The 24,098-nt window shown below is 45.3% G+C and overlaps 1 protein-coding gene across 2 annotated transcripts; it reads left to right on the top strand.

The window, feature by feature from the left end:
* The first annotated feature begins 16,761 nt into the window (after positions 1-16,761).
* On the top strand, positions 16,762-22,929 carry MGP (matrix Gla protein). 2 transcript variants are annotated; one of them, XM_050324958.1, is made up of 5 exons: positions 16,762-16,885; positions 19,512-19,660; positions 20,445-20,480; positions 21,609-21,684; positions 22,554-22,929. In XM_050324958.1, exons 2-5 carry the CDS (start codon positions 19,600-19,602, stop codon positions 22,690-22,692), a joined length of 312 nt encoding a protein of 103 aa, XP_050180915.1. In that variant the 5' UTR covers positions 16,762-16,885; positions 19,512-19,599; the 3' UTR covers positions 22,693-22,929. The 2 variants fall into 2 exon arrangements, with proteins under 2 accessions (XP_050180915.1, XP_050180914.1); XM_050324957.1 differs by lacking the exon at positions 16,762-16,885 and adding an exon at positions 17,159-17,177.
* Positions 22,930-24,098: the final 1,169 nt, after the last annotated feature.

The following is a 24,098-nucleotide window of genomic DNA, read 5'->3' on the forward strand; positions in this document are numbered from 1 at the left end:
CAAAAAATCTACTTTCTCTGAGTTCAACTTAGGCTTGCAATGCTTAATCAGTGAGGTTGGTTGCTAAAAATCATTCCCCATGGAACTGGACCCATCATCAATAGATATTTCTGCCAGGATGAGAGATTTCTAGGAAAGTTTGGGATCAGAATAGCATTGGTTACAGCAGCTCTGAGATGGTGCAGCAGAAAGGAACAAGTCTAAGATATTGCAGAAGGGCAGTAGAAAGTTTCCTTGCAAGACGGGGTATTCCACACTACATTGGAGGGAAAGGCTAATGTCTGTGTATTGACCTCAAATATTCCTCAGAGGTCACAGTACTGGTATATAGGGAATGGGGACTTTGCAGGTGAGGTGTATGAGCCATCCTTGTTCTACTGTACTAGATGCATGCAGTAGGCTTGCCTCATACTTGGCTCAGCATCCTTTGGCATGAAGTATGGATGCTTCTGTCAAATAGTGACTGCAATGTCTCTCAAGGCTTGAGAGACTAGGCCTGGGACAGGGAGCTCTAAGAGGGGTAGACCTGAGAAACCTCAGCCCTTTCTCAGAGATTAGGCCAATGTGAAGAACTGAGAACAGAAAGAAGTTGTTCTTGCATATGAAGGAAACACAGGTCCCCAAGGCAGAGGGAGAAGTCAGGAGCTGGAAGGGATGCAAAGTAACTGCCCAACACTGTGACTGCCACAGCAGGGAGGCAAGTGCTGTGTTAGCTCTTGTGTCTTCCACTTGGATGATTCATTTAGCTAGAACATACTGATTCTTTCTTTAGGCTGGTAAAAGTGGAAGTACATGCCTTCAGCCCATGAAACTGTTTTACTTAGTAGTCCCCTCTTCTGAGCAGCCATTTCACAACCTTCTGTCACTAGCATGTAGTCCCAGACATGGAGATGTCACCATCATCAGCTGGAGCCAGAAAGCCATAAAGTTTGGCCCACAGATGTAGTATTCATATAACAACCGAGCAAACTCACACCTGCATTCCAGAATTCCCATGTCAGTGGTGTATGATGATTTTGAATTCCTGGTTTTATACCAGTCCTAGAACGTGCAGGGCTATATCTCCTGCCAAGAATACTGCTCGCTTTCCCTCAGTTGGAAAACATGCTGCTTTTTATGGCTATAGCTTGTTCTTCCTTGGGAAGGGTTATATTCCTTTCTCTGCAGTATAGTAAAGAGGGAAGAGCTTGTGCAGAGACATCTGCAAGGAGTCCTGGCATTGTAGATGTTTCCAGTGTCATGCATGGTCTGTGGTCCAGACCAAACAGTGTGGGGGGACTGGTCTGCTGCACAGGTGTCTGAGGTACGTGTCTTGGCCCTGAGTAAACACAACAGCTGCAAGAATTGGGCACAGCGACGTGACTCTTCCTCAGTGCTGGAGGGAAAAAAAAACAGGACATAAATGAAGATCTGGTTCTGCAAACAAGCCTGGAAGTAAGACCAGTGTCCCCAGTGACTGTGTTTGCTGTGTACACAGCTAATTATAGGGATAGTTTTTCAGGAGCTTCATTATGTACACTGGGGAGTCTAATTCCCTCTGCACCTGCAGAGCTCTGCACCTAGCCGACAACCTTGGGAGCCACAAAGACACCACAGGAGAGGCCTCCTCCTCCTCCAGCTGTTCTGTGGAGACTTGCACAGCATGGACAGCCCTAGAGTACTGCACATAGGATGCACTGGGCACAGATGTGGTGGTGGTATAGTCACCTTAATCCCTGTGCTCAAAGGCTTCTGCAATGCAACTTTGATGGGCTTAACCACTGCAATTGGCCATTTGAGGGAGAAAACAGAGGCACAATGATGTGGATGTGGATGGGGCAATCTCTTCTTTGTTGTTTCTTTTTTTTTTTTTTTTTTGTCCAGTTGTGCTATCTCTCACCTGAATTTGTGGTGTACATGCCCCAGATGTTTTGAGCTGTCCAGGGAGGCTGGTTTGCTTTTCAATGGGAGGAATTGCTAGATGCAAACTGACAGAGGGCAGGATGAGGAGGTTCCCTTTCCCCTCAGTATTGTGGAGATACTGTGTTGTGAGAACCTCTGCTCTGCAGCAGCACCTGCATTCCAGGGACATTCAAAAAACCTAAGAAAACAGCTGAGTCTGCCTAACAGCAAAGCGAGGCTGCAGAGGCGTATGAGTCTTCACCCCAGGGAACAGGGAATTGGGTTGCACTGTGGATGACGCAACTTCACATTCATCTTCAGTAAGAAAGGATTTGAACACCTCCAGAAGCAGAATATTACAAAGAGGTTCAGCTAGAGGACTAACATTTTTGTGTTTTATTCCCCTGAACTGTTATGTGTGACATAAAATAAGATAAATGTTGCTTAGATGGTGAGGGGTGGGTCCCAGGGTGCTCCCCACCTACACTCCCCAGACAGAAACCAGCTGCCAGGTCCTAGTGGCACCATTCAGCTCTCTTGGGCACTTCCCTTTGGCACTTGCAAATGCCCTTGAGATGCAGATGTTTATGTTACAGCCCTCTCCTCAGCATTTCCTACTGATTGGCAGGCTGTTTCCCTGTGAAGTATTCAGATTTCATCAGCACCTCTTCTGGATATACACATCCCTCAGGAGTCTGCTGGGTCATGTATGTCAGCAGGCAGCAAGGGACCTGAGAGATGAGTTGGTGCTGAGAATTGCTGCTCTTCTGTCCCAAGATCCACAGGAATTGTCCCGGGGTCCAACAGAGAGTTCAGCTCTCTGTTGCTTTATTCCTCTCTTTTCCAGCATGCATACACTGCCAGCTTCATGTAAATCATATTCAGCATCAGCTTGAGCAAGGTTACTTGGGGAAGAGGGACTTTAACAGGATACATGTGGTGCATCAACTGTTTGTTGCCATCTCTGCTTGCTCCTGTGCTTCAGCATAGAATTTTTCTCTCTTTTGTGTAGTGTGGGCCCAAACCAGAGTCTGAACATTGCTGAATGCAGGGGATTTAGACCTCTGAACTAGCCCCCATCTGCTGCAGGTTGAACCAAGACTTTCAGTATGAACGTGTCTGCCCTCAGCTCCAGTCCCACTTCACACAGAGTTCTGGATCTGGCTGTGAGTGTCTGCTGAGCTGCAGGGAATCTGTCTGACAGGAGAAGGATGAGAACAACCTTTGCACCTACAGTGAAGAAGAGAAACGGGCACTGGTTTCTGTACATGAGTCTGTCTGGTCAGCATTGCTTCTGCTCTTGAAAGTAGCTGGGAGATGCTGAGAGGCCTCTGACTGCCAGCATGAAATGAAGAGACATCTCCCAGGGCATGCATCCCTCCTCCCTTATGCATACAGAAAACAACCACCAACACAAGGCAGGACTAAACCTTCTTCCTTTCTTCGAGGGACTCTGCTAGGCATCAGGGCCCTGCCAATTTTGAATAAAAAATTTTAAAATCTCTCCTCTGTTTACTGAAATACTTGTCACAGGATGAACTTTATTGTGCTTAAGTCAGATCCCATCTCATCCACATAACTCCCAACACTGAGCTGGGCCTTAGTTCCCAGGAGTGGGAGGAGATAGTGATGATTTAGTGCAAGATATGGTAGGAACTGTTGTCCTTATAATAAAAGGAGGAAGAACATGACTGTTTGACACCTCCGTTTACAGAATCACAGAATTGGTAAGGTTGGAAGGGACCACAGTGGATCTGGTCCAACCTCCCTGCTCAGGCAGGGTCATCCTAGAGCATATGGCACAGGATTGCATCCAGACAGTTCTTGAATATCTAATGAGGGAAACTCCACAACCTCTCTGGGCAATCTATTTGAGTGTGTGGCCACCTGCACAGTGAAGAAGTTTTTCCTTATACTGAGGTATAAGGAACTTCCTGTGCACCAGTTTCTGCCTGTTGCCTCTTGTCCTATTGCTTGGCACCACTGAGAAGAGCCTGGCCCCGTTCTCTTGACACCCTCCCTTCAGATACTTACAGACACTGATGAGGTTCCCTCTCAGTCATCTCTTTTCAAGGCTGAATAGGTCCAGCTCCCGCAGGCTTTCCTCATAAGAAAGATGCTCCAGTCCCCTAATCATATTTGTTGCCCTCTGCTGGACCTGTTCCAGGAGCTCCATTTCTCTCTGGTATTGCTGAGCCCAGAGGAGTTTGTCTGGAAGGAAGCTGAACCAGTAAATCTGGGTAGCAGTATTAGAAACAAATCCTCTCTTGCTGGTGGACAGATCACAGGGCTTAGGCATGCTGCACCTTCACACAGGATGGGTTCCTCTCAGTACCACTAATGGCAGCCCATGGGCTGGCAAAGAAATTGGGACTGTTGACATAGGAGGAGGAAATATTGTCTGAAGGATTCAGCTGGGGAAGTGGTTTGCAGGACCGTGAAAGAGGAGGGCAACGAAGAGCCAGAGGCTGTTCTGGGAGAAGTAAAAGACTTGCCCAAGGGGGGATGTGGCCAGCAACAGGTAAGGGTCAGTGAGGTAAGGTGCTGGATTGGTACCACAGAGAACTGATAGTGATGAAGAAGAGAACACAGAAGTGTTTTTCCTAGGGCTTTGAATCAAATACCTCTTTGACCCATTTTGGCTCAGTCACTAAGGAAACTTCAGAGGAACATTCTCAGTGGAAAAATCTGCAAAACCACAAGATGCACATTGAATAAGAGAGTTCTTGTTCCCCCATTTGAATTTCTCCCTTCTCTTCTAATATACCTAAATCCAGGCCGGCAGGTTAGTTCCATGATCTGTAAAGCAGCATATTTTTTCAGGTTAGAGGAAAGGCACGTGGATAACTGCATCTCTGCCTGCACCAGGCCTCCACATATGGCAACTGTGTGGAGTTGCCTGCTGTATCACAGCTGCAAACAGCACTGTGTCCTCCTCCCCACATGTTCCCCGGGGCTCAGGCTGTTGAATCCTCCGTGGATCACAGCAGCCCCTGCAGAATCCCATATCCTGTCCACATACAGGTTGAAAAGCCAGACCCTTCCACTTCCCAGCCTAAACACATGGGTTGTGTGTGCACTCCAGGTTTCTCCCTATCCCTGTATTATGAGTATTATATATTCTTCATGTCTTCCACCTCCTGCTCTTCCTAGGCCAGAGCCCACATTTTATTACCCTGTTATGGGCTTAGTGTGACTCTATGCCACCCATGTCATGTGTTTTGTATAATGTCTGCATCAGCAGCCTTTTATGCCTTTTTCATGCCATTTTCATACCTTTTATCTCATAACTGAGGCATTGGTAGTATTGCTATCTGTACCTTTCAGACAGGCCTGGGATAGTCCATCATTACTTCCATAGGTACCAGAAGACATAGCATTGGTGCAGTCCAATGGTGGTTCCTTTATCTGTGTGGGCAGCTGCAGACAAATGCCAGATCTTTGGGTCTGCTAATCAGCTATCAGGACAAGATCTTAGTTTTCCTGGGTTTTGTTTTGTTGCTGCTAATCACTGGAAGGAATAAATTAATCACCCTAAGAAAAAATGTTAAGTCTGTTTTCTTATCCATTAAATAATATGGGGCTGTATGCCTGAAAGATTGTGTTTTAAAATACAGATGTGATGTTTTCAGTATAAATCTATTGTGCTCTAAATATTCTTTGGCATTTTGGAATTCAGTGTGGGTGTTGATCCTGGATGTATCATGACTTCCTATTGCAATCAAGACTTTATTTTTCTTGGTGAGATTTTTCTGTTCTTTGGCTGAGAAACAGAAGAGACAGACAGTAACTTACCCCAGACTGTTGATGAAGCCTGTGGGCAGAGCTGGAGAAAGAGCCCAGATCTCCTGCATTCAGATCTCCTGGACTTTAGCCATATGGCCACACTTTCTCTTCACCATCTCCATCTCCCTGTGACTCTCAGTGGCTATTTTCTTAAGTTGAAATGGCAGTCTTTCACCATGTATCAAAGGCTGCCTGTTTGATTGCTCCAATTTGGCACAGCTGAAGCTTGCTGGTGAGACCTGTCCTCCTGCACAAACTGGCTTATCCTTTTGGGGGCTGATGGTGAATGGGCTTCCTTTCCATGTGGCTTTCCCAAAGCAGTTATAATGCCTTCTTGGATCTCTGGGCATTCTGGATTTCAGACCCCATCTTATAGCAACATTTTTGGGTTTTCTCCTCTGTTGAGATTCTAGCAATAAAGAAAATATTATGTTAGGCAGATATTAGGAAGACGGATTTGCATAGTAAATGTTTTAATATGAGTTTAAATAATTGGCAAATATTTGAATATTACTCTATTTAAAATATTTTATTATGAAGATATTAAGAAGATATCTTTGCATAATCAAGAAGCATCTATAGCAGATGAGAGAAAAAGGTGGTTGAGCCTTTGCTTGGTACATTTTAGTCTTGGCAAGACAGTAGCAGAAAGGAAGGTACTGTTAAAGTGAAAGGCTATTTCTCATGCTACAGCTGAAGTACTAATGCTTATATCAAATGATTAACTCTCTTTAAATGTTCGTCAGTCTTCTTCTCACAGACTCATTCTGTCCTTCAGGAATCCGGATGCTGCCACAGTTAATGGCTCTTCCAACTGCTTCCATCTGGCAGGTCCCTAGCATGGAAACAGCACATCTTTGATGTCTCTCCTGTGACCTGATAACTCATGGCAACCGCACGGGGACACAAGGCACTCTGGAAAGAAACACCACTCCCGCAGAGGAGCAGGCAGGAATAAGGGGATCTAAGAATCATCCCATTAGGCTTGTCCTCAGTATCCCAAACTAGGGTCTTTTCTTTCTGTCGTGGTTTCTGGTCAATAGCTTGGAGACTCTCAATGGTACAAGGTACTCCACATGTCCCCTCTCAGTCTCCAGGGTTGGGCTGGCTGTAAGTGCACCCTCCTCTTCTCTGCTGACTCCTTGTCTCTGTGCAAGTGACAGGGCTCTCTGACCCTAGATATGATTTTATTTCTCTTTTTCCCCATCCCATGCTCTGGAGGCAGCTCTGTCCCAAGCATAACCCTGCTGCTCCCAGGGTAAAGTACTTGTCACATTGCACCTGCCCCAGGCACTCCTTTTTAAAAGGAACAAATATCCCATGCAAAGGGAATACAGAGAACCCACCAGGCACTCTCCATCAGAGTGGTGATGAAGCAAGACTTCAGCAACCCAAGCAAATGGATTAACCGCCTTGCCCTAGGGGCCCTGTTTACCTTCTGAGTCTTGAAACTGGTATTTCAGAGGAGTCCTTCTTGGCAAGCCTGGCCTTTTGATCTAGGACCATAAAACCCTTCTTCTTTAAATAATAAAGATAACTGTATCCAGGACATTTCAAACTTGAGAAACTGCTTTACCAGCATTTTACAAGATAGGGTGGGATTATTTCTGTGGTTGTTCCTATGGAAATGAGGTGCTTTGTGTGTCTGCTTGTCCTGCCCCCACTTTCAAATGATCAGACACACCCACAGCAGGGCAGTGGTCTCTAAGGTATTATGGCGCTACTGGTTTTGTTAGACTAGGTTTTGGGCAGAGGGGGAAAGTCCCAAACCTGCATCATCAGCTTTATTATGCTAGGGGTACTGTAGTCTTTCTCATAACATGCCCTCACATCCTTGCTGGGACCTTAACCCACCCAGGACGAGCTGCTTGGGAGCTACTCCTTGCTCTTTACTCGTTGCCTTGAATGGCACTGGTGTTCTCCAGATCACTTCAGTGCCCCCTTCTTGAAAATTCATGCAGGATTGTTTACTTTGATTTGGGATGGGTTTATCTGAACATCTGTCCTTATGCTGGGAATCCATCAAGAATGCAAAGCCAAAGCCCCTGAAGTAGTTGGCTTCTATTTCTAGCCATAATGATCAGCCAAAGACTTGGCGCTGCTTTATTTATATTTAATATATTAAATCTGCCTGTGAATTTCTCTGTGACCGACAGACATGCCACAGATGGGTGACATGTGTGGGAGGAGAGTCTGTTTCTGGACAAGCACCATCCCCCTCTGCTTTTCCTCCCAGCCCCACCACCCACTTAGCCAATTCCCAGGGAACCCATTCCCAGGTCACTGACAAAAGCATCAAAAGCTCCCACTAAGAGCAAGAAGGAGAGGGTTGGGAGGAAAGGCAAGGTTATCTGTCCTAAAATGCTCCCGAATGGAAAATGGAGACACTAGGGTCTTGAAATGGGACCCAGGGAATCAAGACCTCAGTTTGCTTCTTCACTGGTTATGCAGCTGCTATTGGTAACTGTTTTGTTCTGTCATTTGGGCTTTGTTGTGCATGTTCCCCCTGCCCCTCTCCCCAGCAGCTGGGACGCCTCTCTGTGAAGCTTTCCTGGCCGTGGCACCCTCCTGCAGGCTCTTCCCCAGGGCCAAACAGGGTCTGGAGGAGTTGGGAGGTGGCAGTGCCATATCTGTGGTGAAGGGCACAGACAGCCTGGAGAAAGGGATGGGGCTGGTGTCATAGTGTGTCCCACTGGCCAAGTGGGGCAAGCATAGAGAGGAGAGGAGAGAAAGTAGAGTGGGATGGGGGGAGCTGAGGCTGGCTGTGGACTGTTTTATAGCTACTGTTACTGTTACTCAACCCTCATGTTACTCATGCTGAAGCATGGTGGGCAGGTAGGTATAGAGTGAGAAGCCTGACCTCTCTCCTGCCCGAGGCTGCTTTCGCTGTGTTATGCTGCACTCTCTGCAGTGTTGGAAGGCCAGTTCTGGAACCAACACCAGTCATAGGCTTGACTTCACCATGAACATGAGCAACTCTACACAGAAAAGGGCCAGAGGTATGCTCTGGGTGTCCCTCTAACTTTTGATTCAGTTTATGGACAGCAAGGCAGATCAGGTAGAAGAAGTGTATTCTCAGGGAGACATATAGGCATGCAGTTACTTTGGGAGAAGCTGGGGTGCTCAAGTGTATGGTGATGGGGGTGTGGGGGACTGGCAGTGTGACGGGGGCGGCAGGCCCCCATCACATCCTACAGCTGAAGGCAGGTCATGGTCACATCTTTCTGGAGGCTGGTGTGGGTGAGCTGGTCTCTGTGGCTGGAATTAGCATGTTTGCCTTGCCCAGAGCTGCTGAACTGGACGTTCACCTACTTTGGGATTTGCTGTAAACACAAGGTACTTCTAGGGCTGTTTTTCTTCCTTCCACCCTGGGAATGCAGCTGGCCTTAGCTGGTTCTGATGCTGCTTCCAGGCCTCAGTGTCCTGCATACAGTTCCTTTCCCTCTGATACCTTGGAGACCTTGATATGGGGATTTAGATAAAGCTTAACTGAAATCTATGTCTTCTGCTACCTGTTCAGGCCTGCAAGTGTATTTTGTTACTTTATTCCTATTCAGCAGCTTAATTTCCCTCCAAAAATCAAAGCCTGCTGAAATCAAGTGCAGTTCAGACATAAATGTATGAGTTAGCTTACAGAGGTCGTACCAGTGTGGTAGCTGTCAAGAAAGTCCCTGTGCCCTTTTCCCTGATCTCCTTAGGCACTTCTCTCCACTGCAGTTGTTGGGCATCAGCTTGGGGAGTGGGGTTTTGTGTCACCCAAAGAGTAGCTGCAGGATAAGTGCAGAAGAAACCCTTCCTGGGGCCCAGCAACTTTTCAGGGAACTCACACAATTCAGCAGACTGCAAGAATAAAGGACAGCAGCCACCAGGCAGACAGGGATGGGCAGGAAACAGCCTCAGCAGCAAGACAGCAGGAACCTTTTTCTCAGAAGCAGCTTCAGATCAGCTTTGTGCTGCAGTGCTGTGTGTTGCACAAAGGAGGCAGAAGCCTGATCTGAGATTTTGGGTGCTCCTGGTCAGGCAAGAGAGAAGGAGCTAAAGCCAAGCCCTCAGCTGTCACCCCAGCCTTGCAGATCTCTCTTTAGTGGCAGTACAGGCTCCTTGTAACACTTCTGCTCTTTTACTTATGGTGCCCTTCGATGGACGTGCAAACCCACTGAGATAAATTATTATGTTCTTGCTAACTCAAGATCTCCCCAGATAAGTTATAATGACAGCAGATTTCTGTTTAGCAATCCAGTGCCTGCAATAGTGGATGGGGTCAACAACAGATCATCATTAGAATGATAGCATTATTCTGGGCTGAGGAGCCCAGAGAGATCAGATAATACAGAAGAGCTCCAGGGGCTGAAAAACAGAGTGAACTTGGGACACCTGTGTATCATCTGTCAGCACCAAGCTCCAGGCTTGGGAAGGCCAGGCAATGATAAGAGGGTCCTTGGCTGAGGAAGATGTTCTTGCCAGACAGGCTTCTTTTCCTATGGAGGGATGAGGACAGGTATGTAACCACACATCTCTCCCTTCAGGGACTTGAACAGCACTTTGCACACACAAGACCTTACTCCTAATGAGGTACCAAGTGACTCTAAAGAAATGACTGTCCTTACTGGAGTCCTTACTGGAGTTGGCTGTTCATTTCAGGTCTCAAAATTGACAAGAGTCTTTTTAGGAGCTAGTGAATATGTTTTATTTATTGTGCAGTACTGCTATTTTATCTACTGGGTCCTCCAGCAGGTTCACTAGTTTCTCCTCCAGTTCACTAGTGAAATGAGCATCAAGAAAGAAGATGCCTACCTCAAAGAGCTGAAGTGGCAGATAGATGATTGGCCAACTAACATGGGGGAAGACGTGTTCTACAGATGTGTACAGATGTTTGGTATATAATAGATGCACAGCAGAGATTCTTATTCATTGTCTGCTGTATGAAAATGTATGGTATTAAACAACATTGTCATTAATCTTAGGCTTAGCCAGCCAGCAGGATTGTGTACCCAACATCTGACTCATGCAGTGTATTTTGCTGATAAATGTACAATAACATTTTCCAGTGCAGGCGTGGATGTAGGTGGGAGACAGTGAGAAGAGAAATCCCCAAAAATACAATCTGGTTGGTGCCAGGAAGTATTGTAAGCAGATCCTATTACTGGAACAGAGTGAGGAAAGCATTAGTTATAACCCAGGAAGGACAAAAGCGTCTTTGTTGGCAAGAATCTTTAAAAACAGATTCTACTATGGAAGAAGCTCTATACAGCTTCTAGGATTCTGTATTTTTATGTGATTTTTGGCACCTGTATTGAGTCTTAACATGAAATCCTTTATCATGAATGTAGAGAAAAAAGGTAATTTCAGCAGAGCAGACCCAAAACAGCTTTGACCAAGCAAGTGAAGGAGAATGTTGAATCCAAAAGCGTCACCTCATGCTGGCAGCACTAGAGTCTTACTCTTTTCTTGTACATTTGTCCTGCATTTCCTCCCACTGCCTGGCTAAAAAAACAATGAGACAAAATGGAAAGAGCTCTACTGGGATTTTAGTGATCTGCTAATCCAGGTGCCATCAATATGTGCTTTTGTTATATCCCTTCTTATGCCTTCCTTCCTAGTGCTTCCACATCCAGAACTCTTCTTTGTTCTCCATTTATAATTTTTTATCATTTCCTTTATAATTTAAAGGAGTTTATGATCACTAATGACAAAGATCCCTGGCAAAGTTGTGACTTCTGGAGTCCAGTGCCATTTTAGAAAGAAGGAAAAACTAATCTAAAAGATCTGATTTATCATAGAATCATAGAATATACTGAGTTGGAAAGGACTCATCAGGATCATCAAGTCCAGCTCCTGGCCCTGCACAGGACACCAGAGGAATCACACCATGTGCCTGAAAGCATTGTCCAAATGCTTCTTGAGTTCCTTTTATCTTTCCTTCTCCTTTAAAATTGTTTCCTGCTTAATGAGAACACAAAATTTCTAGATAAGAATAATCAGTTGTCAAGTTTAATACAAATAAACAATAAGTACATATCCAAAGAACATATAATTAGTGTGTGAAATTCATTGCTAAGGAAGGTTATCAAGTTGAATGGTTTGACTACATTGTTATGTTAGTAATGTTAATATAATTTGTAGTTCTGCATGGGAGGATAAGAGTGGTCAGATTTAATGCTTCAAGAAATAAGAATGTCTTTCTTCTTGCCACAAACAGCATTTCACAATTAGCTGGGCGTTGTGCATTTCCCCCCAACCCCTAGCATTCCTTTGTACTCTATCAGATATTGACAACAGAGGCCAAGACCAGGGGCTTGATGTGTCACAGAAAAAGTTATTTACTTACTAGAGACAAAATTTATGGTCCTTTAGATACTGAACTCGAGATAGAAGAAAGAAACATATATAATACTAGAGGGATGCTTGTAAATATTTCAGTGGCATCCTGCATTCAAGACAGACGGAACACAAATGTTTTAGTCCAATCTTGGCTTCACAAGGGCAGGCAGATTTGGGATCTTAGATGCTATCAAAGTTTGTGTTGGAAAAAAAGAGGCATTGTTTTTTTTTTTTATTTACCAGATGGATAAGAAGAGTGAAACCTCAGCTGCTTTCTTATCTCTCTGCATGTCTGTACAGGAAATAAGGCGGGTAAATCTCATCTGATCCCAAAGAATGAGTCAGGTCAGGACATTTTTGTGTTCATGTGGCGAAGCAAGGGAAATGAGGGTGGAAAAGGAAGAAAGATTTCTGCTCCCCTTTCCCATAAGTGTACAACCCAGAAGCATGCTCTGTTTATATAGACAAAGTTTGAACTTTTTGCTTGCTAGGTTTTTCATGGGGTACCTGAAATATAAGCAATTCTAGTTACTTAGATGGCTTATTTAAGCTCTACACAAGAGCCTCTACCAATGTTTTCAACATCCAAATAATATTAACATTATCCTGTGTCTTCCTTCCTTGCCAGACCGAAAGAGAAATATGCTGATCAGTGTATGTGAATATGTGTGGGTGGGTGTGGGTGAAGCCAGAGGAAGCAGCAGAGTTAGCTCTTAGTCCTGAATGTTTTGGTTACTTTATTCAGTGAACTGAATAACCTTGGTCTGGCTTCTATGAAATTTTAGTCTTCTGTGCTCATGAACTTCCTATTACCAGTAATCCTTTTTCATTGTTTCAGCCAAACACAGCTGTTCTGGTAAGTCCTGGCCAAACAGAGATAGTCAGTCTTTAAAGTAACTCTGACATCCCATGGAGGGTGCTGAGTATCGGAGTTGAAGGCTTCAGCCAGGGTCACTCTTTTGCAGCAAGCTGAAATGGAGAGCAATGAGCTTCCATTAGACTGTACTGCTGACTCCAAATACTCCTGCATTCATACCCAGACTGTGACTTTTCTGCAATATTGGGCTTCGTTTTGAAGTCTGATAGATTACAAGGAGTAACTTTGAGGATCACAACTGCACAGACCATGGCTGTGAGGTTGTGTCTGAATACTAACCTCTGAATTTCAGTAGATGAAACATTTGCCACCACCAACATAATACAGTGGCCAAAAAAGTCCCCAGTTTACCAACCAACCAACCAGCCAAACCTGACAGCTCGCCAACTGTAAATTTCTTTTTATGATCATAACTATATGTGGAGACAGGACCAAAATCTGTAGGCCAGTGCAGGTGGAAGAAGAATTGTCCTCTCACCCTCAGCCTTTCTTCAGGGAGGAAGGATCTGGGCCTATTTATGGTATTTATTTTAAGTTCTGCTCCTTGACACGGGGATCCTGAGTGACCAGTTGTCCCAGAGCCCCGAGTGGCACCCTTCAGGCTGCAGGTGTACTCCACATCCATGAGCAGGAGAAAATCACTGGAAGTCATTACATAAGATGGAAAGGGGAGCTTCTAAAGTGCACCCTAGCCCAAAATATTGGAGGAAGCAGGAAAGAAAATAGCTGTGAGCTGGTATGGGAACCTTCCCCAACCACAGGAGACTGACACTATCTGTAGGCTTAGATGGTGGTTTTTACAGCACTCCTAAGACTACACATGGATTCACTTTGTTAGAACCAATACGTATTTTCACATTGGAAACTTTTATTTTTGCAAAAAGTTGTAATGCTGGAGGCAAAACTTTTCTCAGGGGAAAGGTCAAGAAAGATTTCAAATATATGTGTTTAAATATTTTTGAGGAAAACCCCCACCATTTACTTTTTATAGAAATTAACTTTTTTCCCCATCCCCAGCACTTACCTGTTATGAAATTAGTCTCTTCTCCCCATCCCACCATGGAAATGGAAACTAATTATTTCAGTTATTTTGCAAATAATGTTCGATTGCTGTGAAACTAGATTTCTCCTGTTTATGTGCTTCCCCTTTCTTTTAACCTTTGGAAATTTTTAAGTCTGTTTTTGAAATATGTCCTTCCCAGGTTGAACTAGCATTTGAACTAGTTTTAGGGTTAATTTCGGGTAGCTGAGTAAGTTTGCTGCCAGAACTAACACACGTTCAGATATGTATATCAAGTTCTTTAAATGTCTGAAATGTGTTCTGTTTATTTTTATTTTATAGTCTTTTGACTAGCTTCTGTGTTTAAAAAACATCTCTCTTTCTAAAGCTTAGTGTCAGTATGCTAGTCTTCAGCACGATTTATTCCATGAGGTTGTTGACTTTAATTAGATTGTGGATACTTGAACACTCTTACTTAATGGCTCAATTATACTTGCCTCTTGGATCAGTTCCAAGGTATTACTTAGGACTAAATGAAAAAGTAAAAATAAAATCTTGTTTTCTCATGTGCTGTAGAACTAGTTGTTCTAAAAAGCACTTGTTTGTCATGTTGAGAAATCTCTTCCTAAGCCATAGACCATGTGGTTGCTGACTAACTTCCATCCTGAAACACAGGAGCAAGCTTGAAAAGGGCTGTCCAGACTGGTGAGTCCAGTTAATTGATACTCCAGGCAACCTAGGTTTGGAAACCCTGCTCTGTTGCAGAGCTGATAGGGTTTTTTCCCTTACTGTAGTGCTCAGCAACTCTACTGAAGCCTTCCTAGCATGAGCTGGGCACTAGGTGAGGAACACATAGATATGGATCATGGCCCTAAAGACACAGAGGCTGGAAATGAAATTTATCCTAGTCATGAGAGCTGTGGACTGTGAAACAGTCCATGGAGGTGTACTGGAAAGAGAACATAATTGCTAGTTCGCTGTCCTGCTGGAAAAGCCTTGTGGACAATGCAGGGGTGGAGAGGCTCGGTGCTTCCCACAGGCTATGGTTTGTCATTTTGGGTGTGAGCGCAAATCACCTTGTCTTGTTAGTCCTCATCTATAGCACTTCCCACTGGAATTATTCTTTCATGAACAAAGGTGACTTGAGCCATACAGAGGGATTCAGTAAAACTAGTCCCAAGTGAAATCAAATTAGTAATTTCTCAGCATTTCTCTTTTTCACTGCTTAAGCTTCCACCCCATTTGTCTGGTTCCTTACCATCTCAAAGTTTTGGATTTAATGCCCATTTTCTCCAACTTAAATAAGAGTTTGTCAGATGGCACCAGAGTCAAAGGTTTGCTACTACCTAAGTAGATGAGGGTGACCAGATCTTCCGAGTCCTGATCTCTTTCAGGGTGCAACATGTCAGGGCCGAATATTCAGATGACCCTGCAGGGTGGTAGATGAGGGCAAGAATTGTCCTCCTGTTTGCTCTGCTTTTCAGAAGTGGTTCATGACTAAGTGCCCTGTACCTTGAAAACAGTTCAAGGTTGATGTTCTCAGGCTCTAAGGACCAACTGCTGCCTGTACAAGGACACGAGTAATATGGTTACTTTTTACCACAGATAAGTCTGAACTTTCCCAAAACTCACAGAGTATGGTAGGAGCTAAAGATACAACCCTTGTACAGGAGCCTGTCACCGTTCTCTGTCCAAACATTTGGAGGTTCTTTAATTCCACGCATATGCTATTATTTTCATTTTGCAACTGAGACTGCACATCAGGCCACACTTGATTTTTTTCTGGACCAGACAAGCCACACTCACCAGCTGTTTAATTAATGAATAATATGATGGGTTTTCTTTCAAAGCACTAATTCTGCAGCTGGTCATCCCCTCCATTAGATATTACAAAGGAATTCTTTACTGTGAGGGTGGAGAGATGCTGAAAGATGTTGCCCAGAGAAGCTGTAAATACCCAAAGAGCAGGTGCTGTCTGGATGGGGCTTTGAACAACCTGGGCTAGTGGAAGGTGTCCCTGCCCATGGCAGGGGAGTTGGAACTAGATGATGTCTAAAGTCCCTTCCAACCCAAACCGTACTGTGATTCTATGACCGCACCTCTGCTGAGCTCAGTCCCTCAGTCTGTGACTACCCTTACTTAGGGACTGGACCTGCCAGCGCCTTTGCTGAGCAGGTACCAGGCATGGATTTCTGGTGAGGGAGGGAGCACTGCTGCAGGTTGCTACTTGCACAGGTTCAGCGTCCCAGTGTGGTGCCTGTGTGCTCTACATGCACTATGTTCTAGGCGGCACAGACAGGACCAGAAGCCCAGTAGCCCTTTCCAACAAGTACATGTCCAGGTTTGTCCAGCACTGTTATGGGCCTTGTGTGAACTGAGAGGGTGTATCTCAGGGGTTAAGTTTGTGTAGGCCAACTCATAGTATTTTGTCACTTTTGGGGGTTTCAGAGCCGCCTCCAAAAACAGACACCTTTGTTATATGAGTTTTCAGTCTGACTTTAGCCTGCCGGTAAGAGAGGGGATCAGACAGATCAGACAGAAAGCAGCATGAAGAGATGGGAGAAGGCTTCTGGCTTCCTGTTCTCTGTGGAAGAACAGGTGACCTGTTTAGAGCATGGCTTGAGTTAGAGCACAGCAGGGGATGAGGAGGGGGAAGAGGGACGGCCTCGCAGCAAAGAGGGAGACTGGAGCTTGTTCTCAGATCTCTGTCCACTCACTGCTCCTAGGCACAGAAAGGCAACCTGGATGTGGCTGCACCCCCACTAGCCCCTGGTGTCTGCTCTGGCTGTCTCCCCTCTTGGCTCAGTTCTTTGAGGTTGTTGGTTTCCTGGCTGTGAGCAGAAGGTATTTCTGATGGAGAAGGTGGTACCCTTGGGGGTGGATCAAGAGTGGGAGAGGGGAGGAGTCACTGATCAATGCTAATAAATAAAAGGTCCCTTGTCTTCAGTCCAGGGTTCAGGACACCAGAAGAGCTGCACTGTCAGACAACAGCTGCAGGCTGGCAGAGAAGCAACACCTTAGTGAGTATGCAGGGACTGCCTTGCTTTTACTGGACAGCTGCTTGTTATTATTGCCTTCCTGGTGCTTCACAGCTGCAAAATGTTAGAAGTGGTTGCTAAGGCATGTGTATAATGTTGTGAGTCTCTACTCCAGCAGTAGACAGATCAGGGCTGGTTTTTTGATCCCCTCTTTATTTGCGGGACTGTGGAGATCTCCCTGGCATGCGCAGGTGATTCGTCTTAGCTCCCTTCTGTATTTCTGACCGGTGGATGCTTCTAGAAAGCAGAGGGATTGGGCTCACTGTGCTGCATGGTATGTTACCTCTGGGGCAGTCCACTGTTGCTGGGGAGGGGAGATGTGTGCTGGGGAAGTATGGAGTGCAAGGGGAGTATAAAGGAGATGTACTTTTGCAAGAGAAAGCATTCCCCGAAGGAGATCTGTTGGTATAGGGCTGTGTAGCTGGCATGTTCACCCTTGAAAAATGTATTGGCTCTGTGGTGAAAAATGAAACATTTGGGTTAAAGTGGTGTTTGTGGCTCTCTCCTGTGGTTGATGGCAGGGTATGCTCGAGGCATTCTGGGATCAGCATCCTCTGAAATGTGAACAGAGTCTTCTAGGGAGCAGAGAGCTCTGCCTTGAGTAAAGATAAATAAAGAGGGTTTGGCTGGAAAGCATGTTGGAGTTTCCCACTGTGCAGCCTCACCTTCATTCCAAAGTACTCCCAGCATCTCCCTCTCTGTGCCCCACTGTTTTCCCACTGGGGTCCCTCTCCAGTCTCTCCCTCAAATCTCCTTTTCTTAGGAACTCCTTTATAAGATATTTGGGAAACCTATAAAATCCACATTCAACGCTAAGTCCAAAACAATGAGATCTAAGGAATGAAAACAATCACAGGGCAGAGATTTTCCTTAAAAAGGCTGGAGTGGTAGGGCATGGAAGGGTAGCATAAATGTCTCAGTTCCCTTCTGACTTTTTGTCTATAGCAGACTTATGGTTTTTTCCCTAGTTTTCCTCCTCATTTCAGGCTAAGCGTTGATGGCACAGAACTGAGTTGCTCTCCACATGGGATGGGATAACGGGGAAGAAAAGCAATTCTATCTCTTTGATCTGAAGTTGAAGACCCTTCTCAGTTTCTCTCCCAGAAACCAGAGGCTTCAGGAAGGGCCGTGAGTTTGGCATTGTAAGGCTAAGTTGTAAATCTTAATTTAGTAAGATTAAAAGAGTAATCTTCTTCCACTGAAGTGTCACTCCTCACTGGTGAAGGGTTAGGCTCTGGCTAGCTGACCCTGTAGTTCTTGGCTGTGTTACCTGCAGTGTGGTTTCACAGATTGGCTCTAAATGTAACAGCAGTGACAACACACAGTGGTTTGGGGAGAATGGCCTGCACCCAGAGTGCATTCACTCTGTACCCTGACAGTGAGAGATCCTGATGCCTGCATGTATAGGTGGACAAAACAGGTGGTCATCACAGCTTGGACTGCACTTGAGAATGGTTCCTGTGCCCTAGGCCCATCCCCAGGCAGTGTGCAGGGTTCCAGCCCTACCACTGCCATTATGGGAGGGCTGGCAGGCACTGGGTACCCACTTTCCCTCCCTACCTTTCCTCTAGCAAACTACTTCTCTTTGCTTTTCACCCAGCAGGGATGGCCATCTCTGTGATTCTTTCTTTCTTCCTTCACTCCTACTTTTCCACAGAGCTGGAGAGTGGAACACCCAATATTTTGTCCATCTCTGCTGTCCTTGATATTGGTGCCAGACAAACTCTTTTAGGTGCTAAAAGGCAACGTAATGCTCCCAGAGACTGCTGGCCTTGGAGGTTTGTCCCAGTTGAAAATCTTTGCGTTGACATCTGACGTTGGTGCCTGGCGGGGCAAGGACTGCTAGTGCTAGACCAGACAGACATCAGCCCTGAGAGATATTGTTACCTCTGCCTCCACCAAGATGTCCTTCCTTGGGCTGGAAATGGAGTGTAGGGTCAGTAACGCAGTGAGAGCCTTCCGAGAGAGAGATATGGGTGTCATCTTAAAGCAAAAATGATGATCCCTCTGGAAGAAGGGATTTATTTAGGTTGCTGCTTGTTACTCCTGGAGCCAGTAGGAGAAAGGAAGGGGCACACTGGGATTGTATTCCTCCTCTGATGACTGGTGGGCTGGCATCACAGCATGAGCCACAGGAGAGAGGGGGACTGAGGGAGGCAGGAGTGTTGGAAGCCTCAGTCTCCATTTCTCCATAGGCAAAGCTGACAAAACAGTTTGGGCTGGTTGTATCCAGACAGAATATGGTGAGGGCAGACCAGAGGAAAAATTAGAAAGGCAAACATTTACATTTGGGATCAACACACACCTCTGCCTTTGGACCCCTGGCAGTCCCTTAAATTCCTTCCCTGAAATTCCAAAAGCAGGCCAGCTTTCATGAGTGTGGAGTGTTTGTGACATGTTTGTCTCTGGATTATGACCCCAGCCCTGAACTGGGAGAGGAAGGGGCATACCCCCTCCTTCCCAAAACTTGATTCAATCTGCTAATAGAGGATGTTTTGTAATGGCTCCATAGAGAGTGTACCAGCTAGCCGTCGTCTTGCTCAGGCTCTTTCGTAGGCCTCCTCCTAGCTATGTTTTCTTAATAAACATTCCACTGCTAATTTTGCAGTCAGCCCAGGATCTCCAGCTGCCCTCAGTGGGAAGAAAGCAAAACACAGCGAGAAAGAGAGTGAGAGATTCCTCCCTGCACTGGCACAATGCGCACTCTCATCATCCTTACGTTTCTGGCTGTCCTGGTGATGGCTGCCACTTGCTATGGTAGGTAACCTTTATTACCAGGTAAAATGATAACTGCAAACCTGCAGACATTTTTGGGTCTGTTCAGATGTTTGTTATGTAAATTTGTGTCTTCTTTTCTCTTAACTTAATCTCTTGCCTGCTTTCCTACCCTTGTGTCAGATCCTCCTATTCTTGATCCAGAGCTGTCAACTCCAGTCACTGGGATTTGTGGTCCAGGATGCTTCAGCACCTTCCTCCCTGTTCCAGCTCACCTCACAGTCTGCTCCTCTTTCTGTCCTTTTGTTGTCTGGACTACAATAAGAGTATTTATTCTTAGTTATTCCTTGTTAATAGGAAGATTTCCCTTTTTCCTTTTGTAACGTTACCCCCGTTTTCCTGTGAGGCACACAGTTCTGTACTGGTGGAATTAATACGCTGCTTCATCCAAGAGTCGAGTGCATTGCACTGTGCTAATCCATTCCCTAAGAACACATGTAAGCTTTGAAGGTAAACATGTGTCATACCCACTGTAATGTCAGGAACAGAAGGTGAGGAACCATTCTTAAGGATCAGACTGGATGACCAAGCACAAGTCTGGAAGTCCTGACTAAAACACCACGTGGCTCCATATTAAACTCTTGAACGCACTAAACTCAAATAAATTCTAGGTCACACCTCTGATCCCTTTCTCTTCCTTTTAAACAGTGCCTTAAAACCTGGCTTCTCTGATTTGTGTGTGTGTTCTATTGATCTGCAAGAGTGTGAAAGATCAAATCCTATCAATACAGTGTCTTACCACATGTTTTACTCTTTCTTTCCCCAGAGTCCCATGAGAGTATGGAGTCCCATGAGCATTATTGTAAGAGACTGCTTTACTGTTTTCTTGGGTTTGAGGTGTGCTACAGATGTGTCCAAGATCATTTCCTTGTACTTTACTGTAGGGATTAAACAGGTAGAACCACTCAGCCCTAGGAAACTGAATTTACTGGGTGATGGAGTTTCAGGATAAAAAGGGACAAAGTTACAAAAAGACTTCACCTATCGGCACAAGGTGATACCACCATTTTGCACAGAATATAATGTGAATTGGAAAACAAAATTGGCAAAAAGAGCTTAGGTCTCTGTTGCGTGTGCCAAAACCAGGTTAACTGACACTAGAAAAGGACATGGCTCAAAAACCTCTGGGATGGGCACGGAAAGAGCCAGTTACAAAATTTGTTCTCTCCCAAAACCAAGGAGAGCCTTACCCTAAGCACCTTGGAAGCAGGTGGGATGCATGGGTAAGGGGATCCTTCTGCTGGAAGAGAGTGTCACAGGAAAAGCATGAAAGGGTGGAGTCTCACTCTGCAACAAGTAATATCCTGGAGAGGTTAGAGAACAGATGAACTGAAACTAAAAAGAAATCTGGACATCTAGAAGAAGGGCTTCACAAAGCAGATATTTAGAAGCACAAAGGCACATGTGGGAGCCAATATCAAAGATATCCACAGATTCTGAACTCTGCAACGGGACTGTCATGTTTCTCAAAAAGGTCAGAAGGGACCTTCTGGTACCTCAATCCAAAACTACAACACAGACTGCTCAGTGACTGCCTAACCTTGGAGGCAGAGAGACTTACTCAGGCCCTTCCTGTTTTTACCTGTAATTTCACTATTCTTGTTAATTCTGAGTGTGTTCAGACTTCCCACAGTCTGTGCAGCTTACTCAGAAGAGCTGTGGCAGCAAAATCACAGTAGCATTCCCCTTAGTGACCTGAGTAACAGCAGAGCAAGAGCAGGATGTGCACTTCCATACAGGCTGCACCAACCACGGGGAGAGCCTGTGCATGAGCCAGCAGGGGTAACAGGAGGGAATTTAAAAGGTCCTGGGTTTCACTGTGCATAGGAGGGCGGACAAGGAGGCTGTTATAAAGGTGAAAGCTAGCTTTTCTTGCAACCTGGCATTGAAAAAGTGTCTCCCTATCCTGAATAACTCCTTGCCTTCTCAGATCCCTTCATCAATAGGCGAAGGGCCAATGACTTCATACAAGCTGACACGAGACTAGGAGCCATCACTCAGGAGAGGTATGTTATGTACTAAGAATGGGAGTGGGGAGAGGTTCCTCCTTGCCAAGCACAGGCTGGTACCAAAGGTGGCAGCCATGGTGACTCCTGAGAAGCCTCAGTCCCTCTCTCAATGTGAGGAATCCTTGAAGTCCTCAATCCTGGGAGAAGCAAGAATTCAGATAACAGAGAGCATCTCCTTTGATTTGGGGGCATGTCATGTTCTAGGAAGACTGATTGATTCTTTTAAAGGAAACACCAACAGAAGGAGAGGGAATGAGTGTGGGATGATAGGAAAGAAAGCTCAGTTTGAGATCTTGTTCTAGTCCTCAGATCTCAAGCAGAACTTGCATGACCTTTTCTAAATCACAGGGCCATCCGAGGGCCTCCTTGCCTCCTCTGTAAAATATGGATATAGGCAATTTCATGCGTCATGCAAGGCTTGTGAAAATAAGGACTGAAGCACAGAAGTCATCTCTTAGCGAGGCATCTAAGCAAACCTCCTCAGTACCAGGTGACCCCTTTGCAGGGTGTTTTAGATCTTTGTTCCATGTGTGGTTCTGGGGAAGAGCTGAAGGGAGTAGACTGAGGTAGGCTGCAAAGGGAGGACCCTTCCTCAGGCTGGGACAGGAGCCATTCCCCTCTCTCTACCACCTTACTTAGCCCTGAAATAAAAGGTTACCTGAGGAGGCAAAACATTCCTGCTGTAGTCACATCACCAGCTGGGTGTAGTAAACACAGAACCCGGTGTGCCAAGATCTTTGTAGCTGGATAACGGACTCTGGTGACAGGCCCTTAATCCTGGTAGGGGGAAGCTGTGGGACAGGAAAGGGCTGTAGGCAGACATTTAAGATGACAGCACTTACCCCTCATCTCTTCTACTTTTACAGGATCAGAGAGCGTACTAAGGCACCCCATGAACGTCAGAGGGAGATCTGCGAGGACTACTACCCTTGTGAACTGTACGCTTATCGCCATGGCTATGCTGCTGCTTACAAGCATTATTTTGGGAAGAGGAGGACTAAGTAAAGGATGACCTGTCCCTGCCCTGGGGCCTGGAGTCCAGGGTATCCTCCCAAAAAATGCAATGGCTCTGAAACATATTCAGTTGCTTGTGTTTCTGTATGCTATCCTGCCTGCTGCTTCTCTCCCATGTAGCCATGGATTCCTACACTGTGTTAATTAGTGCTGAGCTGATGTAGCAGAGATCAGAGAGAGTTCAGGATGTGGGTGTTTACTACACAATAAATTGCTGGTTTGATACTATCTTCTCATGAGTCACAGTATTTTTAAAGGGGGTGTGCAATTTTCCATGAAGAAGCTGAGTTTGTTTATCATAGATTCTGGAGAAAAAATTACTACCTTGCAATCATGTGAATTTGAAAGGATCTACAGTGTTTTTGTTGCAGGGTCTACAAGTTGCTTCTTTCAGAGGTCACTGGCCAATCTCAGCTCCCAGTCTTAAGACATCTTATAATGCAGTGGTGTTCAGAAGGCACTTCTTGAAAATGAAATCTGTAATATCTTTCATCAGTTGGGGAAACAAAATTTAGAAGGCACCTATTTAATCTTAAAACCAAAGTTAGGGTGAGAGTTGGTGACAGAAAAAGCCTGTAAATTTCTTCTTGTTTATCCAGTTACCATCAGGTCATGATGTAGGGTACTCCTATAGAAAGGAGTGTGTGGTTCAGACTTAACTCATATTAACTCGTATTTCCTTTTGCAATCCCCTTTCAAAACCCTTACTTCCACTTGGAATGATTCTGGTAGCACCAGAAGGCTGCAGAAACCAAAGGTGGAGAGGGGGCTTGGTGGCAAACAAACAAATAAAAGAAACCCAGGTTTTGGGGTCAGGCCCAATTTTGTTTACACAGAACGATTTAGTTTTACTGTTCACAAATCATTTGAAACCAAGATGTGTTGCTGAGCACCTCCTGGACCACTGAGGAGTGAGCATGACTGTGGTTGGGTTGTCGCCACCACCTTCACCAGGACACCTTGCATAGGCTGTCCCCAGGCCAGACAGCACCAGTGCTGACATGCCCAGGAACTCAATACTGTTCTGGGCTGGTCAGCCACAGCAGCTGGGACACTCCTTGGTGTGTGGTGTGTAGGAGACATAACATCTATCTCATCTCAGCACAGACATTTTGAACATTTATGCCTCCAGGCTCACACAGGCACCTGTAAATTATAGAAGTGGGAAAAGTTCATGGCGTGCTATCAAAGGCTATGAGGTATAAAGTATCAAGTTGTTGACCAATCTGTGAAATTAAGTCTAGAGCCAAATCTACCTGGCACATTAGAAATATGCATCTTCTTCCAAAATATGCTTCAAAGCTTCGTCAGCTTTGAAACGGAACTTTTGGAAAGAAATGTGATTGATTTATTTATTGAAAACACTTCTGATAGGAAACTCTATCCTGCCTGTTGCT

Source organism: Myiozetetes cayanensis, unplaced genomic scaffold, assembly GCF_022539395.1.
Source record: "Myiozetetes cayanensis isolate MyiCay16 unplaced genomic scaffold, myiCay2020 scf3, whole genome shotgun sequence".
Classification (NCBI taxonomy): domain Eukaryota; kingdom Metazoa; phylum Chordata; class Aves; order Passeriformes; family Tyrannidae; genus Myiozetetes; species Myiozetetes cayanensis.